Source organism: Xiphophorus maculatus, chromosome 21, assembly GCF_002775205.1.
Source record: "Xiphophorus maculatus strain JP 163 A chromosome 21, X_maculatus-5.0-male, whole genome shotgun sequence".
Taxonomy (NCBI): domain Eukaryota; kingdom Metazoa; phylum Chordata; class Actinopteri; order Cyprinodontiformes; family Poeciliidae; genus Xiphophorus; species Xiphophorus maculatus.
In genome coordinates, this window is record NC_036463.1 from 5,433,305 (window position 1) to 5,452,323 (window position 19,019).

General features: G+C 36.6%; 2 protein-coding genes across 15 annotated transcripts in view; one reads left to right on the plus strand and one right to left on the minus strand.

Moving 5' to 3' along the window:
- Positions 1-654: 654 nt before the first annotated feature.
- Positions 655-9,819, minus strand: acbd5 (acyl-CoA binding domain containing 5). 2 transcript variants are annotated; one of them, XM_014471276.2, is made up of 13 exons: positions 9,709-9,819; positions 9,366-9,496; positions 7,099-7,219; positions 5,523-5,595; positions 4,682-4,799; positions 3,372-3,566; positions 3,135-3,299; positions 2,754-2,833; positions 2,498-2,678; positions 2,016-2,200; positions 1,870-1,926; positions 1,678-1,787; positions 655-1,584 (listed from the first exon to the last, which is right to left on the minus strand). In XM_014471276.2, the coding sequence occupies exons 2-13, from the start codon at positions 9,460-9,462 to the stop codon at positions 1,572-1,574; spliced, it is 1,395 nt and encodes a 464-aa protein (XP_014326762.1). In that variant the 5' UTR covers positions 9,463-9,496; positions 9,709-9,819; the 3' UTR covers positions 655-1,571. The 2 variants fall into 2 exon arrangements, with proteins under 2 accessions (XP_014326762.1, XP_023182311.1); XM_023326543.1 differs by having other exon boundaries at positions 9,366-9,500; positions 9,709-9,815.
- A 1,444-nt stretch (positions 9,820-11,263) lies between these two features.
- abi1 (abl interactor 1) overlaps positions 11,264-19,019 on the plus strand; it is a 50,613-nt gene continuing 42,857 nt past the window's right edge. For 4 of the 13 annotated variants that reach the window (XM_023326538.1, XM_005805710.3, XM_005805712.3 and 1 more), the window contains exon 1: positions 11,265-11,492. In XM_023326538.1, coding sequence (XP_023182306.1) covers positions 11,376-11,492 — 117 coding nt within the window. In that variant the 5' untranslated portion in view covers positions 11,265-11,375. Of the gene's footprint in view, positions 11,493-19,019 lie in introns of all 13 variants that reach the window. The other 9 variants (XM_023326535.1, XM_023326536.1, XM_023326539.1 and 6 more) reach the window with 4 other exon arrangements.

Genomic DNA, 19,019 nt, shown 5'->3' on the forward strand with positions numbered 1-19,019 from the left:
TTTAGTTTGGCCCTAGTACTGCATCATAAATTCTATACAGGATGGACTAATAGCCATATATTCAACTAGTTGAGCTAGTATGGCCAAATGTACAACTAGTGCAGTGTATTTGCAAACTAGTAGCTGAAAATGATGGCTGATAAAGCCTTTTGAATAAATACACCAATAGCTTGCCATAGACTGAAAGCTAAAAGTGAATCAAAAGGAGATTTAAAAGATTTAAATTCAACCAGAAAATTCACTTAGACACTCTCCAGTTCAGCTTGAGCAACAAAAATCACTGAATCAAAGTTTCTTAATAAATTAATATCAATTAGGACAAAAAATACTTTAAAAAGCTTTACTTGGAATGGCTAATTTAATGGTTTTAGTCGACTGAGGCTCCCAAAAGACAGCTGGTGTTTTTTAAAATGAAATTTTCTGTACCTAAAGATGAATTTTCTGGCTTAAAATTGGGAGTAAATAAAGCAAAAGTTGTAATAACAGATTTTTATCACATCCAAATGAGGGTTGAATCATATTATAATAGTTTTTCTACCATATAGGACATTTTTGGGTGAAAATCTGAGTATTTATCGGGTCAATTCAAGTATAAAACCATTTTTAAAAATTATGAATTGTTATTTTATTAAAATAACCTGCAGACACTCAAAATATTTGGTCAAAACTTTAATTCAAGCTGCGTTTATCACATGCACACACCACTCTGCACAGGCAGAAAGGGTGAAAAAGTCTGTAGTACATTTTGATAGAAAGGTAAACCATTTTATTATTATTAAAACTGGTTTTCTCTGAAAAGGACAGCTTTAATTAGCACGCCAATCTTTGTAAATATTACATATTAATCTACAATTAATACACAGATGCAATTAAAATATTGCATTTAGGTCTGAACTGTACAGCTACTGTATATAATTTGTACAGAAGTCACTGCTTTGCAAACAGGAGATCAAAATTATGCAAGAAATCAAACAAAAACAATGTTTTCTGTTGGATTTTTTTGTTAAATAATTAGCAATTTGAGTGAAATATTCTCATGTTTAGCTGTAATTTGGTCCAAACCTGGAAGAACTGAACGTAATGCCCTCTACATTTTGATGACGAGGCACTTTTTCCTAGAGAATGAAAGTGAAAACTTGGACCAACCTGACATAAAGCACATCCTGATATGAAGCAATCTACAACAAAATTATTTGATTTTTACATCTGAAACTCATTAACAGCAATAAATATTACCAGGAAAGACTCACATCTCAACAGTTTTACATTCATTACATGTTTTCTACAGTTTTAATCACATCTTAATATAGCAGCATCTCCTGGACAGCTAAGAAAATTGTGGAAAATTTGTGCAACGGAGCCAAAGTTAGGGAAATAATCGAGAAGCTACAGTAGTTCACAACCGTTCTTATAAATCAGAAACATTCGTGTTTTGCCCAAAATCCAGACTCTTCTCTTTCTTTGCTCCAAGGTTCCTTCTTCGAAGTGCAAAAGCAAATTACTTTAATTAGGACGAAAGAAGCTGCAGCCCAACAGTGTAGGGATTCGTTACCGTCTTGCCATAAACTGCATCAGTTGATACGTCTGTTTAGATAAAAACAAAACAGTAAATATATCAAACTAGACATTCACAGGAGGAAAAAAACCTCTTTTTTTTTTTTTATGAAGATATATTACCTTCTTCTTTTCTGGAAGTACAGACGGATGAGCCACTGAACCACAAACGGCCAGATAACGGCGAAGGCCAGACTGGTTGGTGAAATGTCGAAAGGCCACCATGATGGATTCTAGGTGAAAGACACACACGTTTATAAAAAATAAAAATAAATAAAGAAACAAGAACAGCAATATGTGGTAGAGACTTGCTACCCGATTCCTCTTGTTGCCCAGAGGCGATCCGTAGGAAGGCAGAGTCACTGATCTAGCCTGAAAACACAACAAAAAGGGAGACAGACGAACTTTAATTTCACATTCGTCCGTCCATCCGTCCGTTCATCCGTTCGTCCTGATCTGACCAGGTTGGCGGTTAGAGCCTCCACGGTTCTCATCCTCTCCAGAACGCTCTGGATGTCTTCCTGAACCCGGGCCAGCGCCACTACGATCTGCTCATCAAGGCTGGCTCTGGGCGGTACCGGTCCGGTCGGTTCCGTTCTGTCCCCACTGCAGTGCAGCTGGGATCCCGGACCGAGGGACCCGTAGCCTTGGAAACAGAAAACGGTCGTCGTTAGCGACAGACTTTTGTAAGTTTTCAGCCTTTATTAACGACACAAAGTTATAGGAACCAAACACCAAATTTGAAAAGTAAATGGAGATGAAGTTTCATCTTGACATTTCATTTTCACACATTTCTATCTGTCTTAGAATTTTCCCAAAATGTTTTGAATGGATGGATGAAGAGATGGATGAACAGTTGGATGTATTTAACCCCCCTCCCAGTGTGTTGGTCCCGGTTCTGCTGGGCCCACTAAGCTCCGTCTAACTGGAGTTCTAACTGTACCTGAATGTCCTGCTGGTCCGTCCTCTCCCCGTCCCCATCTGTCCAGCCTCAGAGACGCCGCCCCTCCCGTCTCCGTCTCTTCCCCTCTGCGCCTCGCGGCCTGCAGCGGATCCTGATCTTCCTCCTGGAAGTGGCTGTCCTCTTCCTCCAGGTCGTCCAGAGAGCGGTTCTGCTCAGAGTTCTGCAGCAAACAAAAACCTTCAGTCAGTACCCCAGGAAGTCTGACCCAGAGTCCGGTTCTGGTGTTTGGACTGGCCTCTTCCTGGCCGAACTGGTCCACAGAGTCACAGTAGACTTCGCTGTCAGAGTCGCTGGTCACCTGGCTGGTTCTGGTGTCTGGAATATGGAGGACATTTTAGTTCAGCTGGAGATTCGGGTTAAACAGAACCAGGCCAGGTTGATCAGGCCTTTATTGATAAACACTAACCGATTAAATCTATTGATTTATTAATGGATGGACAGAAGGATGGATGGATGGATGGATGGATGGATGGATGGATGGATGGATGGATGGATGGATGGATGGATGAATTGAAGGCTGACTCATGGATGGATGGATGGGTGGATTAATGGATGGATGGATGGATGAATTGACGGATGGCATATCCAACATGGCGGACATTTTGGCTCCTCCTACCTGCATGGTGTCCGTTTGTCAGAGGCTCCCTGGCGGAGGCGTCGTGCTCGCCGTCGGCTCTCTGATGGCTGCCATTGGCCAGGTGGGAGCCGCCGTTGGACAGCTTCCCGTTCTGGAGCGACGCTTTGTGTCTCCTGGTGGAACTCTTCTTCTTGGGTTGAGTTGCTACAGGAAAAAAAACACACTGAGCCACCAGGAAATACTCTTCATCTAAAAAAAAGCAGACATCTGTGTTACCCTTTCTGATCTCCATTGCGTCTCCTTTCTCCTCCTCCTCTTCATCTTCATCCTCTTCTTCCTCTTCCTGTTCCACTTCTTCATTTGGTCCGAGCCTAGCAGGCCGGGTCTCCAGAGTACTGTTCTTCTCCATGTTTCTGATGATGCTTTTCGCGACACTTTTTGATTCCATCGAGTTCAGCATTGTTCCAAATCCTGAACAGAAAAAAATGCAAAAATATGTAGGTTTTTTTAATTCATAAAACTTTTATATATTTTTTTAAAATCACATTGAACCTATTTTTCAACCATTATTATAAAACATATGAGTTCTAAATTAAATTACAGCCAAGTTCATTAAAAAAAAATTATTTGCTACTGAATGATTTTGACAAAATGGAAAAATCATTTCCATCATTTCCAACAAACAAACAAACAAAAAAAAAACACCTCTTTCTTTCCAAAAGATGTTTTAGGCAAAAACAACACACACACAAGAAACATTTGGAAGAAAATAACTTAGGCCATTATTTTAGGAAGGTGATGTTACAACTGTTTCTCAAAGTGGGGGCCTCCTGTCCTCCAGGGGGCGCTAAGATGCATGATGAGAAAATATGCAAAAATAAAAATTTCATAAATTTTTAGCCAATGTTTTTCATCATAAAATCTCTGCTATTTTTTAATCATTACAAAATATAATTTATTGAAATGCTATTTGCCACGCTCATCTTCCTGATTGGCTGCCAGTCTAATGTAAGTTAATCCTTTGCACATTAAGCTAGCATAGCAAGCACAGAATTGACAAGTTTTTGAAAAAAATATATAAAAAAATTAAAATTTACCAAAATAAAAACTATAAGAACTAATGTCCAACTAAAATCAGAAGCTAAATTTATGCTAAATGAATGTAATAATTATTATGCAATGAATAAAAAATTACCACAATATGTAAAATAATATGTATTTTACATATTTTGTAAAGTATGTAAAGAAAAGCATTAGCCAGAAGGTAATTCTATTTAGGGCTCCATAGTAGGAAAAGGTTTGGGAACCTCTGTGCAAATCTACTTTTTAATATATATATATATATATATATATATATATATATATATATATATATATTTATAAAACAGCGTTGCTATCAAACACTAAAAGCATACTAGCTAAAATAGCACACAGATTCTACTCTACATCATGTACATAGTTGCATACTTGCCTTCCAGTTGCCTAGCAAACTTGGTTAAGCGGGCTGAGCAGATCAGAGGCAAATTGTAAACAGTTAAGTTTCGTCTGCCCGTTTCTGACTCCATGAAAAAAAAAAAAGAACGCACCTGTGCTCAGGTCCGATATCTGCGTGATTTTTTTCTTCTCGTCAATCAGCTCATAGAACGGTCCGAGGACGCGAAGCAGCTCCTCCACCTCGTCGGTCATCGGCATTCCCTCCAGGATCTGTGGGTTGAAGCCAAATTATTGTTTGTTACAAAACCAGAAAAAAATTAACTACATGTATTTCAAGATTTAAAGACAAATATATTTTGGAGCCAAGAAAGCATTTGGAGTTTCTCTTAAAATGTAGGAAGAGACGAATCTTCAGGATCATCACTAGCCGCGTTCCCATCAACTTGTCTATAGGGATTTTGAAGTACCATATTAGAAAAGGTAGATGGAAATGATAAAGTTCCAAATAACTTCTGTTTTGAAAAAAAAAAACAATCTATGCTCTCTAGATGTTTTTTGACTTTTACAAAAAAAGGAGTTGATGGAAACACACTTGTTGGAAAAGGTTTTGAGGTAGCGAATATTCCCATCCACTGGTGGATTTGCGCTTTACTAAAGGCACGAAACCCGTCAAAAATCTCACAGAGAGGTGGACTCTTCGTTTTTTCTGAGATGTATTTTCTCAAAAGTGAATTACAGATGGACTAGGCACACAACACAGTGCTTTTAAATCCCCCCACAGGGTGCTGTTTTGCTAGGTCTCTAAATGACACCTCAAACGCCATTTTAAGTTCCTCCTCCTTATTTGACAGATCACTATTTCAATCATAAATTTCCTAACTCAAACTGAAGCTAGCTGCTAACTAAAAATAACTGTCATAAAGAGTTTTTAAAACTTGATGTATACCCACTAAGTTTTGCAGTAATATAAATTAGAAAGTTAAGGAAACCAACCAGCTTCATTTGGTCGACGTAGGCCGCCATCGCTTCTTCTTCAGACATTTCTCCAAGAGAATTCCAGGCATCCCTGTTTCACAAATGTAAACGAGTGAAAAAACTGAACAAATAATCCAATGTTGGATTAAATAGCTTTCAAACATCATCAGTTTTGCAAATAATTGTTATTCTATTCAGAATTAAAGTGAGAATTTTTCAACAAATCCACGCTTGTGTCCATGAAAAATGTATCAAAGATTAAGAAACAGAAAGGTGTCTTTTTTAAAAAAAGTTCCTCGACATCTAAAAGGTGGATTTTTCAAAATTTCGACAGAAATATTAATTAAAAATAAATATTCTTTGCCAAAGTTGCGCTTGTTTTCTTCTTTTTAAACACACCAAGTTTATTTAAGGTCAGTGTGTTCCCTGCAATCTGTGGGTCAAAGGTTGAGTGAGTTACTATGATTTACAACATTTTTAAACAAAGAGAGAAAACGTCCACTGCAAAAACACAAAATCTTACTACACTTTTATTGGTCTAGTTTCTAGTGCAAATATCTTGGCACAGGATTTCCCAAACTTTTCCATGCAATGGCCGCCACAAAAGCATTAACCTTTGGAAGAAACATCAACTTTCATTACGTCTGTATTCATTATTTAGTAATTATTACATACATTTAGCATAAATTCTGCTTCATGCTTCCTGATTTTTAGATGGCAATGAGTTTTGTGGAGGAAATGTGTATTAAAATATTATGACTTTATTACCAGATGATTCATGTTTCACCACAATCCTCTCCTTTGATAAGAAAATATGTATTTTTTAATATTAAATAGCATCAAATTAAGTTTTATTCCCACAGTTTTTATGTTATTTTTAGCAGCAGAGTCCTGCAGGGCGGCTCTTTTCATCTTCTTGCTTTCTGTTAGTTTGAGGAGCTTCATGAATTTGACTGGCAGCCATGCAGAAATGAGCATCAAAAATAACATTTAAATTAATAATTTTAATTTTATTTACTCTTTAAAGCATGACTTTAGAACAGATACATTTAAGATCACAACATTTATGGTATTGATTTTTCCCCCTCCATTTTCCCTCTAACTTTTGCAGCCCCCACTTTTAAAAACACGGTTTTAGTAAGTTTAAAATAAGACAAAACTAACTTACAAGTAACTTTTCAGCAGGTAATAGGAGCTTTTTTAAGTCAATAAATCCTTAATATTGAAGAAAAAGTACTACTTCACTTATAACATGGGGAAATGTCTCGTTACAAGTAAAATAATCTGCCAAAATTAAGAAGTTTTTAATTTAAAACAAGCTCCTAAATTACTCTTAAGTTTGTTTTATCTTATTTCAAGTGTAATAAGATATTTGCAATAGGAACTAGACAAAAAGATGTTGGTAAGATTTTGTGGTTTTGCAGTGTCGTGCTTTGTGGGTCAAAGGTCACATTCCAACCGGAGTCCAGAGAGCGCAGCTTGAGAAAACACGCAGAAGAATCTCCAACTAGAGTCGTGTTTTACATGAAAAGCTCAAATAAAAGAGTTTTTATTTTAGTAAAATAAAAAAAAAAAAAATAAAAAATCTACAAACCATTTCGCTTTACCAACCACGTCCCAAAAGCCGGGTCGGGGAATATTACACGGCCCGATAGTGGCCTGTTTGTAGTAACTGTAGAACTTTAGCATCATGTCGTTTGACGGCTGAAAGGGACCTGAAAAACAAAAGATCAACAAGTTTTTGTAAACTGTGTTTCTAACGGATGGTAATGTGAACAGAGCTGGACTGGAGGCAGTAAAGGAAAGGCCGGTCTGTGCTGCAGGTCTGCTGCCAAAGTGGATTAATTAAATCACTCAAGCTGCTGAGGCTCACCTGACACCAGGCTTGAGTTAGCAACTGATTCAGGAGCACCGCTTTTAAGGATGTAATTGAGACAAAATGGAATATGACACAATAAGTAGATTCAAAAAGAGCAAAATCTTCAGTTTTCCAAGCTTACCAGGCTGCTTTTTACGACAATAAATCTGCCAATCAGAGTATCCTGCAGATCAGTGGCGTCCAAACTCTGACATTTTTAAGTTAGGAACCTCAAAAGCAACACGTTTCACTTATTTATTTTATGGACGCACAATATATCGGCACTAAAATCAGTATCGGCCGACATTAGTCAATTTTTTAGCGGATTGTATCGGTCCGATAAATAAAACTGGGCCGATATTAACAACCGATATTTATTTCCATCTTGTTGCCGTCCGTTTCTGGTCGCTTTTCCCCCCAAAAGCGTCAAACAGCAGAAAAACACATTTAATATCCATAAATATCGGTTATCGGCCATAACAACAACATCGATACCAAATAAAATTTTCATATTGTGCATCCCTAATTTATTTTTTTATTAAAACTGAAAAGATTTATTTCCGAAGACATTTGTTGTCTTTATTGCTTTAATAAAATACCAAATAGACAACATTTTAGTAAAATAAAGTAGCTTAATTTTTATAGAAAAGAAATCTATAAATCATTGTGATGCTAAATATAAACAGGGTATTGCACAGTTGTTGTATTATTTTCCAAAACTATGAGGTTTGTTATTTATTTTTGTTACACTTGGCAACAAAGTGTAATCAGGGAAAGCAGAAATAAATACAGCTAAGATTTTATTAGTAAAAATCTTAAATTAATTGTAAATTCTCTCCATTCTTGAATTGTGGAGCGAGGGGACAATCAAAATCATCAAGAGGGCCGCAAACGGCCCCCAGGCCACACTTTGGACATCCCTGCTGTTGATAGCAGGTGTTGCACTTTGCCCCGTTGATTCTGTGTTTTATAGATTTAGTAAGAAATGTTGGCTGATTTAATCCTGGAGAAAACAAAAGTCAGAACTCCATCTAATGCAGGTTTTTGTGATTTTATTTGAACTGTAAGTTTTTGGCAATGAGTTTGAACTTTTGGTCAGTATTGGCAACAACAAATTGAAGGAGGTTGATGAGAGGATTTCAGAAAGTTCTATGCACAGTGCAAAATGCAAAATCTTTATTTTATTTTCTTCCTGTATGCAAAGTCTGCTGGGATTTGGAGTGTCCAATCCCATAAAAAAAGACCAAAATTGACATATATAAACAAGGGCATTGTGATCCTGAAATTATAAATAATACTCAATAAAATAGAAACAAAACTGAATTTATTTTTACAACCATTTATGAATTCACAAACAATGATTTTAAAGAATCTTTCCTCAGATTAAAACATCTCAAAAGTTTTTCATTTGATGCTCTTAATTAACTGGAAAATAAAAAATAAAAATCAGACTTGTGGTTTGCAAATAGAAAACTGCAACGTGTGGCAGGCATTTTGATTCAAATCCCTTTACCCCACCACTCCTAAATAAAATCTAGTAGAAATAAGACAAAACTAACTTCTACAAAGCTATTCAGCAAGAAATGTGAGCTTGTTTTACATCACTAATTTCTAAATGTGAATAAAAAAAGTTCTTGTTCTGATGGCAGAGTTTGAATGTATGTAGACTGAACTCACATTTTTGTAGAGCGCCTTGAGGTGTTGTATATTGTTACTATATAAACAAACTGAATTGCACAGGTTTTTATTTGATTAATAAATAAACAGCAAAGGTGCCTCACAATAATACGCTACCATGGGTTGGTATATAGTGTAAAATATAATCACGTTAGTCAATATGTTCGTTCTGGAGCTCATTTTCTGTGAAATTTGAGGAAATAGCCCTTTATTTCACCACTAACTCGAAAGTCAGCTTAAGGGTCGCTCTACATGACCAGTTCTGACTTAAAGTCCTTCTGAACTGGTCAAACTGGCAGCGGAAGTAGCTGGTGGTCTTTACTCACCGTTCGGGGGTAAACTCTTGATAACTTTCACCGCGGCTCCGAACCTTTTCTGGGTCAGACCTTTCTGTTCCTCCGCGCTGACGCTCTCCACCTCCATGTTGGTGCCAGTCGGTGACAGCTAGCAGGGGAACCTGCCTTACAGAAAGCAACAAACACAAAACAAACACAGATCTGTGAGTTAGCAGCCCCTGTTCTGACCGACAGTAAGAGGATTCGACCAGCTGAGTATGTAGGACACAGCAACTCTTCTGCGGCGCAGCGTCAGTTGCGCCACTTCTTGACGCTAAATTCTAAAATGGCGTGAAAACGTTAAAAGTAAAAACTCTAAAAAGACACCACGCACCTTTCAACTTAATGTTTATCCAGCCGTCAGAACGCAACTTGTCCTTAGCCCTAAGATAGACGCCATGAACAGCAGATAAAGCTAAGCCGGAGTGCATCATGGGAGCTGCAGTTTTCTTCCAACGGTAAGTCCTACAAACACCATAACTCTCAGGTTTCGCCCGAAAACGGGCTCCTAAAAAGGTAGTTTAAGGGTTTCAGTGAGCGGACTTTACGGATATAAAAGTTAATAAAAAAAGTGTAATAAAAAAATGGTTCAGAATTTTTAAAAAGTGTTTTTCCCCCCGTGTAAATGTCTCTTTTGCTAATGCATACTAGCTTGGAACTACACATCCCAGCATGCTCTGTAAGGCATTCCATTTTTCCCAGATCGAACCGTGATAGGTGACCTCGAAAGAAAAGTTGGAATTCTCACTCTGTCTGTTTTAGAGACTTTCTAAAAGGTAGTGAAATGTAATAATTTGACGAGCAAAATACTGACACTGATGTAAAAAAAGTAATCAAACGTTATATGTACATGTTTTATAGACACATAGAAGAGCATGTTTAAAAATTTCTATCTTTGAAATATATTGACTTATCTTTTTATATGTCTTTATATTTCATTTTATTAATGTTTTGTTTTATTCTTTACAACACAGAACTGTGGTTGTCCAAAATAAAATGAATAATAGTAACTTTTATTTTATTATATAATTATTATTAATAACATGTTTTTTATTATTATTATTATTACTACTATTATTTTTCAATAATAATAACAATAATATCAGACTCAAAACAAGGAATTTGCAACTCAGTCTGAGTACTTTTTCAAACAATGTACATAATGTGCATGTGTGTTGAAGATTAAGAAAAACATTATGAACATTTTAATTATGATAGTAATGCTTGATTTGGAAAGTTTGTGTGATTCTATTTGTTTGATAATTTTTACATTTTTTGCCTCTATAGTGATATATAGGGTAGAGTGTCACAAAATCATTGGGAATGGAAAAACTTTTGTTTATGTTGTCATTTTTATTTATATTTCTGAATAGGCACCTAATTTACAAAGCCGTACTGTACTGTGACTGCAGGGGGCGCTCATTCCTTATCTCAGTTTCTTTCACTACACACTAAATGTAGAATAAAAACATATATAACAAGTTCTGAAGTTTGGATGAGAAGGCTTTTTAAAATTTTATATTAGTACTGCAATTGGCGAGCATGAAAACACCTCACCCTACACAGGTAGTGACGTGACTGAATTTGTTTTTCCCTTTCACTGGCCACTAATAGTTTATTATTTTGAATATGAAAAAGTGACCAAATTTGAATTATTTGTACTTGATCACAATGAAGAGTTTTAGTTTCAAAAATCTGAAAAACAAAACAAATTTTGAAGAAACAGTTTCTGATAAGAAACTCAGTTGCCAAAGCGATAATGGAACCTGAATGGAACGCTTGATGGCGTTAATCCACATCTGAGTGACGCCTCTTTCTCAACACAGACGATCTTCGAATTGAGTTCACGCCAAATCGGGGCCAGGAATCCCACAATACTAGGCGGAGGAGGAGGAGGGCTTCTTTTTCTTTTTTCCCCGAGTCAGAGCTGCAGGCTGGTGGCTGTTTCAATCAGAGGGAAGGCAGAGAGAGGAAGGGAGGCTCTGCAGGGAGAGATGTAAGATGGCAGAGCTACAAATGTTGTTGGACGAAGAGATTCCGGCCGGGAAGAGAGCGCTGGTGGAGAGTTACCAAAACCTGACGAGAGTAGCCGACTACTGCGAAAACAATTATGTCCAGGTGAGAAAGTTTATTTTTATTTTCATTTATGTTAGCAGGCCGACACTTTCATCCCGTTCTCTCCGCGGTTTGTGAGGTTGTTGGGACAGGAAATGCGGATACAGAAACTACTCTCGGGATCAAATTCAGCTCGAAAAGCTTCAAGTTTTAATACAAATTCTAAAGATGGTGCATTTGTGGCCGTCGGACGTTTTAGTTTTTGTGATTTTGACCAAATGTTCTCCGTTTAAACATGGGGTGTGTCTACTTTTTTTTTTAAGTCATTGAACTGGGTTGGTTTAAAACTGCTCCCACTCTCACCACGGATAATAACGAGGCCCATTTGATTTTACAGCAAACGCTACTCTTGTTTTCAAATATATATATATATATATATATATATATATATATATATATATATATATATCCACCAGACATGTTGAAGGGATATTATAGGGTTTTTTTGCCTGGTAGTTGTGGTTATATTTATTTTAGTTGTCAGCAAAATTATGAGCCTGCCAGTCAGCTCTTTGTAGGGTCGTTAAACACACCATTTAATACCACAAAAACAGTTAAAGTCTCCATAGGGAGCCCATTACAGTAGTGGTATGATAATGTCTACAATATTGGAACTGTAAGCACCATGTTTGAGCGTGGCTTTTATATTTTAATGCGTACTTAAAGCTACTGGTCAGAATTTTCTGTAAAATCAGTCAAACCTGCTCTGTTACATATGCAACAATATGTCAAAGCTGTTTTTTCAAATAGTTTTATTGGAAATGGTTCTTTAATCAAAAATATTCCAATAAACAAGATTCCACTAGCAAATGATGGTGGTGACATCACAGAAGGCAACAAATGACTTTATTTCAAAATGTTTGTTTTCTGGATTATATATTTTTTTTGCTCAATGTTTATAATTTTCTTTTTATAAAATTGACACTTCAGATATTTTACTTGTACTCTGTATAGGCATTTACTGTATAACGTAAGGGCTCTTCCCCCACCTGTTGCTGTTCACTCCTTGCTCATAGGAAAGAAAAATTAGGTTAAAACACCATAAATTGTACAATTTTCCACTTGTTTAACTCTAATTGTTGAACGGCAAAGCTTTCATATGGTTAAAAAAAAATTTTAATAATATAAGGTATTATTAAATACATCACATCTAAGACGTTACGCCATTTTTGGTTTGTAAACACTTCGGCTAACTTTGATTCAGTCTTTAAGTGGAATAATATCTACTTGATCTGCAGTGAAAGAGATAAGTTGTTTAGGTAAATTAATCTACATTTACACTCTATGTTCTATCACTAGTGGAAAATCATGTATCAAATAAGATAATACAAGCAGAAAATAACATTTACTTATTTTAAGGGTGCAAAATATGTGCAGAAACAAATCGGATGGAAAAATAATCTGTTTTATCTCTGTTTTCGTCACTTTTGATCTAAATCTCTACATTAGCGACTGAATTCATAAAGTCTGCCAGGATCTTTTTGTTATTTTGCTTCATCTCACTGTTGTGATGTCATTGAACCAAATATATACAAAGAAGTTTTTTAAATGTTCCATTTAAAAACAGATTTTCTGAAATCCTGCAATGGAATCATATGTTATTGTACAGTTGTGAGTGTATTAGGAAAATAATAAAAACTTGTATTAATATGGATTTTTGAATGGTTCTCTTACATACTAAAGTTTTGACTATTAGTATTATAAAATTTAATTTAATCTTGTTTAGAATGTTGATAAATTTGATTTACTTGTTTTTTTTAATGTATATATTTTATTATACTTTATTTGGCTTTAAATTCAAGCTATTACTGGTGGATGGATAGTAAATTAAGGTAAATAAAAACTCTGATCTATGGGAACAGAAATTGCTGCCTGCATTGGAGAATGTATGCATTAATTTATCTTTGCTTTTAATTTTAAGAAAAGTTTTGGCGCAAACCTGAACCATAATGTTGTGTTTTCAATGTTGATCCAGCACATTTCTTTATAATCTACTCAAACGTTCATCCAGTTGTGTCTTGGTGCTATATTGGTATTTTCTATCCAAACAAGAACCCGACATATCAGCTACAGAGGGTGTGTCCATTCCAGTGGTACTCCCCAAGGACTCCCTGTAATTTAGTTTCCTTCCTCGTCCTGGGATCGTGTGTTTTTCTTTCTTTCTGCTTTCTCTCTTTTTTCTTTTCTTTTCTTTTTTTTGCACATGGTGCCCGATCCATTCCTTACCGGACAACAACCAAAACAGCTTTGTTTTCTCATGAGCCCAATGTGGGAGATTTCCTTGTTGTGGAATCACCGTGTCTGACTGAAACATGAAACCAAGACGTTGCAATCTGAATTTCCCACAATTATGACACAACTCTGGGAGAACTGGGTCTGGTTTGACTCTTTGTTGGGAGTGTTGGTAACTGTCACGCTTAATGTTTAACAGGAAGTGTTATCTTGTACTTTGTGCTGCTCAAATAATCTGTTGATTTCCCATGTATTGTGTTAACAGTTTCTTTCCTGACTGTGTTACTTAAAGTTTAATGTTTTTAAATCACTTATCAGATATGCAAAAATCTGAAAGGCTTTTGTAGTTCTTCTTTGCATGTTTAATTGTTAAAAAAAGTGAAGTCTCATGTTCAAGAGCGATCTGCTTTAAATAAACATGCAAAATTACAATGTGTAAAACAAAGTAAGTCATGAAAAGCAATCTAATCATCTTAACAAAATGGAATAAAATAAACAAAAACACCAATAAAGCATTTATAGCAGGAATAGTCATGTAATTATGTTTTCTCTATTGACATTGGAACATGTCTAAAAGTTTTTAGTTCAATTAAACTGCACAGTTTTAGGTATGCATTCTAAGTATATGGAGTATTTGTCGCAGAAAAAGAGAAAACGCCTTTGTTTCCAAGTTTTGCACGTCTGTTTACGTAGAATACACAAATACAATATTACAACAGGTTAATCTTGCACATCAAAATTGTTGAAATAAAAGAAAAAAATTTCTAAATTGTGCAAATTTGATCAGAACATGGGGGAAAATACCAAGTAATTGTTTTAACCCTCGCGTAGTCCGCATGAACTTTTTACCCTGTGCACCTGCGCTTTTACGTTTTGTTTTCTTTTTTCTACGTGACCGGAAATCTTTTTTTCTTTCATGGCATCATGAACTCGTTGACATAAATGGACATTAAAAAATAAAAGTCTGGTAGTTTGTAGTAGAAACCTTTCAAATAGTGATCCAAAAGTTATGATTAAAAGGTTCAGTGGACAAAAATTCTCCTCCTTTTCTTTAGAAAACCTGTGGTGTGAGTGATTTTTGTTTAAACAGAAAACAAAACACTGCCGAGGTTTAAAGGCCAGTGTGGTGAGGTTTGATTGCTTTCACAGCAACAGGGGGAAGTAAGAAACCATAAAATTCTACGAAGCTGTCGTCATAAACCTGTACATCTCTGTAAATAATCGACTTTTTTTGTAATAGTTTATTTTAGAGCTGGCACAGAGAGTCAGAGGCTGGTTTTGTTTCTTGTTTCTGTAAAAGTCACTACTTTGATGCGGCTATGGTTTTGGTCCATTAATAGAAACCCTGATCTCCCCTGACAGCCACAGTCAGAGCTGAAAAATGTGGCAGAAAATCATTGTAGCCAAGTGCAGAACAGCAGGGTGGGGGATCGTGTTGACGCTGATGTAAAATTAGCTCCAACTTTTAATGCAAAAATTCTCGATCTGAGTGCTGACGCTCAAAAAGAAGCAGTATTTGAAGCGTTTTGTGTGTCAGAATGAGCCCTCGCTCTTCTAACTCTACACTGCAGATCTACATGTCTCGTCTCGTTAAGCACTCCTCCCTCCTGCGTTCCCAGCCCTTCTTCTCTCGCTCTGCGTTCCTGTCACGGAGGCCGTGCTTGAGCTGCAGCATTCAGGAGGCTTTCACACCTGACAGTCCGGTAGATTCGGTTCAATCAGAGACCAAAATGTGCCAAACAATCTACACCATTGGAAAACCTGTTCAATCCCTCGCCCATGGTGTCCGTGGATCCATAAGTCTGAAATTCATGCACCAAAAATTAAGGCTGTAAAATGTCTTAAATACATTAAAAATAAAATTAACATGGGCTTTAAATGGTTAATCACAGGTCTTAAATTTAATTTTGGCAAGGCTATTTGATCATACATTCTATTTTTTTTTCTGTCTCACAGGTATTATAACTTTATTTGCGAAATAATATAACTTTATACTCATATTGTTAAGACTTTATTCTTGTACAATTTCTCAAAATATTGTCTTCATTATCCTACTATTACGACTATATTCTCATTATGTTGACTTTATTCTCAATGTTATGACTTTATTCTCAAATTATTACAACTTCTCGTATTATTTTGACTTTTTTCTCATACAAATTCTTCTAATTTTATGACTTTACTATAGTAATACGAATTTAGTCTCAAAATATTGTGACTTTATTTCCAATATTACAACTTCTCATATTCTTCTACATCTTCTTGTAACATTATGACTTTATTCTCGTATTTTTATGACTTTTCTTGTAATTTTCGTGTTTAGTTTTTTGTTTTGTTTTTTCTTAGTGTGGCCCCTATAGTCCGTCATACTGTCAGGCAAAAGGTTGAGTCACAAGCAGACATTTTCATTGCTTTCTGTGGCTCACTTCTAATAAACCCTTGCTAGCATTCTAGCTTTTTTTGCGTTTATAATGAGTAAGTTCAAATTCATCACCAGTTGGCTGGATGAAGTATGTTTCTATAGAGATGTAAGTTTTAAATTTAATTCATAATGGCCTTAAAAAGTGTTAAAAATCAGTTGTGGGATTTCTCTTTTGTCTTTGGTAAAAGACCCGCAGCCATTTCTCCCACTTGCGCTAGACCAGGGGTGGGCAATCCTGGTCCTCGAGGGCCGGTGTCCTGCAACTCTTAGTTGTCTCCCTGGCCCAACACACTTGAATCCAACAGCTGAATCACTTCCTAAGTGCAGTCAAGTTCTCCAGAGTCCTGCTAATGACTTAATTATTTGACTCAGGTGTGTTGAAGTAGAGATACATCTAAAAGTTGCAGGAGACCGGCCCTCGAGGCCTGGAGTTGCCCACCTCTGCGCTAGACTCTTGCGGGGTTTTTTTGGTTATATTTACCCAGAATGCCCTGTGTTTTAGTCCGCTTCCTGATTTTTTAGTGATCTCCGGTCCAATTGGCATCTACATTTGCAGAGTTCACTTTTTAGACCAGAGTTTGGATTTTTGGATCGATTACGCATTCCCATCTCCCCAAACGAACCAAACTTTCTAGATAAACGGACTGGAGTTTGATTAAAGCGGACTAATTGGTGTGAACACCAACTTTCTCCACTGAATATAGGTTTCAGACTGCATGTGATAGATGTATGACACACAGACTGGTCAGAGTGATGTTTCCTGTTTGGTTCTCTTGAAATGCCTTCTGTCTTTGTCAGGAAGTGGGGTAATAATAGAGACAGACACCCAGCCAGCCAGCTTTAAGACTTTTGTGCATGGATTTTCTGATCAGGGTTTTATTATAAATAGTTTCCTGTTTGTGTCAGACATGTGTGTGTCATATTTTTGGAGAGTGTGTGGTTTAACCTCTGTGACAAAGACAAACAGACTGCATGCAAAGTGGCCACCTGGCTGCATTGGTAGGATAAACTGAGGACTTGTGCTCCTGTTCAAAACGTTTTTAATGAATTACTGCGAAACTATTTTAACCAACTTCTTGACACCATGTTTCTACCTCTTGCCATCTTTCCCACTTTTTGTCCTTCATTGAGTCCTACATCCTTTACCCCCTTCTTTAAATTCTTATGCTTCAATCCTTTTCTTTCTTTCCTTCAATACTTTATTATTTTACACCTTAGTAGTTTGTTTTTTTTATTTCCAGCTCTAAAATCTCAGCAGTTTGTCTGATGTGGTTTCAGTGTTTTGCAGACCGTAGATGGTAAGGTAGGAATGGGGAAATGGAAGTGTGATGTAGTAACCAGAATGTCATAAGTCTGACTTTGCTGAAGCAGCAGAATGCTCATGAGGTTTCTGTTTTTACGCATTATATCATTGGTGAAGATCTTATTTAAATAAAAAGAAATCATTTTTACTTACAGATGTTTATTCTTGTTTAGGATGGTTCTAAAACGAATTTAAATTCACTGTCTAGTTTCTCTGATTTACACAAGATCACAATTAGACAAAAGTGCTCAAATTACCACTAATATCTGGTTAATGTCCATCTCTAGTTATAGAGGCTCGGCTATCATTGTTGCTGGTTTGGTAAAGTTCGCTTAAGTGCTTGGTTTCCTGGCACTTGCATCACTTTTAGTCTAGACATTTTCAATACGACCATCCCTGAAGCTTGATGTTTGCCTGCTTTACCAAAACGAACCAGTTTCGGTGCTCATTTGGGATAACTGCTCTAAAATCCTACTATCGCCATCTGTTATAGTTTTTACTGTATGTCTGAAATCCTCATTTTGACTTTTCCAAGCTCACAGTGGAACCCCACCTATTAGCGGTTCAGTTTTTGTGGATTTTTCTGTGGAACGTATCTCGCAGTTGTTTGTAGAACATTCACATATTTATGGAGTGGCGAAACCTGAAACTGCTGCTGTGCAAGTTACTCTGCAGGTTGTTGCTAGGTAACCAATGAGTGAGGGAGTTAGTTGATGCCACCAATTTTGCTTAGCTAGCTGGGAGAGGTTGGGCAGCTATCCTCTGCTTATAACTCCCAGAATGCTGTGCGGGTTTTAGATTGGAGTTAAGTGAAATGATTGAATATCCCATCAAATAATTTATCTATTGATATTGATATGCATCTAGTGTGATATACGTTGTTGTCGATTTATTGTCCAGCCCTGATATTGGATTCAAAATTAAACATACTTTCTTGATCCCAAAGGAAACGCAAGTGATAAAAGCAAAGCAACCGTTGTTTAGTACGGTGGTTTCCTAGCTACAAACTAATTTACAAACCCAGTCTTTGGTTGGAAATTTCACAAAGACACCAAAATAGTTTCAAAATGCTAGTCTGATTTATCGGCTGCCGATGTTACAGGCTATACCTGTTTGGTTCTGGTTTCCCACTGTAATTAATGCTGTTTTTTTAACTTGTCTGAGCGTGATTAATGTGTATTTCTTTAGTTTTTCTGCTCATCTTGTTTGCCATTAGCTTTTTTTTGTCCTTCCTCCATCTCTTTCCGCAATGTGGACTGTTTTTATTGTGCCCTGCAGCTCTCTGCTGACCATTCAGACCCATCCGTCCTTTCAGCTGACCAGAGTTAGTTTGGTCCAAGCTGAATTGTGGAACTAAGTTGTGACCTAAATGGTTCAGTGTTAATCAGCAGAGAGAAAATCCTTAATAAAATGCACAATTCTATGTTTAATGGCCGCTTTCTTTCTTGTCAAACCAATTACTGAGTCATTTGGTTGGGGTTAATGAGCTTGCTCCATGTCCAAACGTCCCCTTTGTGTCCTTGTTGACACATTTTTAATGGCGTCAGGTAGAGCTGGACCTTATGGCCTTTCT

Bases quoted from the DNA above. Each gene is read 5' to 3' on its own strand.
- acbd5 (XM_014471276.2), bottom strand. From the start codon at position 9,462: ATGGAGGTGGAGAGCGTCAGCGCGGAGGAACAGAAAGGTCTGACCCAG. The intron at 7,220-9,365 runs GTGAGTAAAGAC...TTTGTTTTTCAG, and splicing joins CAAGAGTTTACCCCCGAACG to GTCCCTTTCAGCCGTCAAAC. The intron at 3,567-4,681 runs GTGCGTTCTTTT...TTTTCTGTTCAG, and splicing joins GATATCGGACCTGAGCACAG to GATTTGGAACAATGCTGAAC.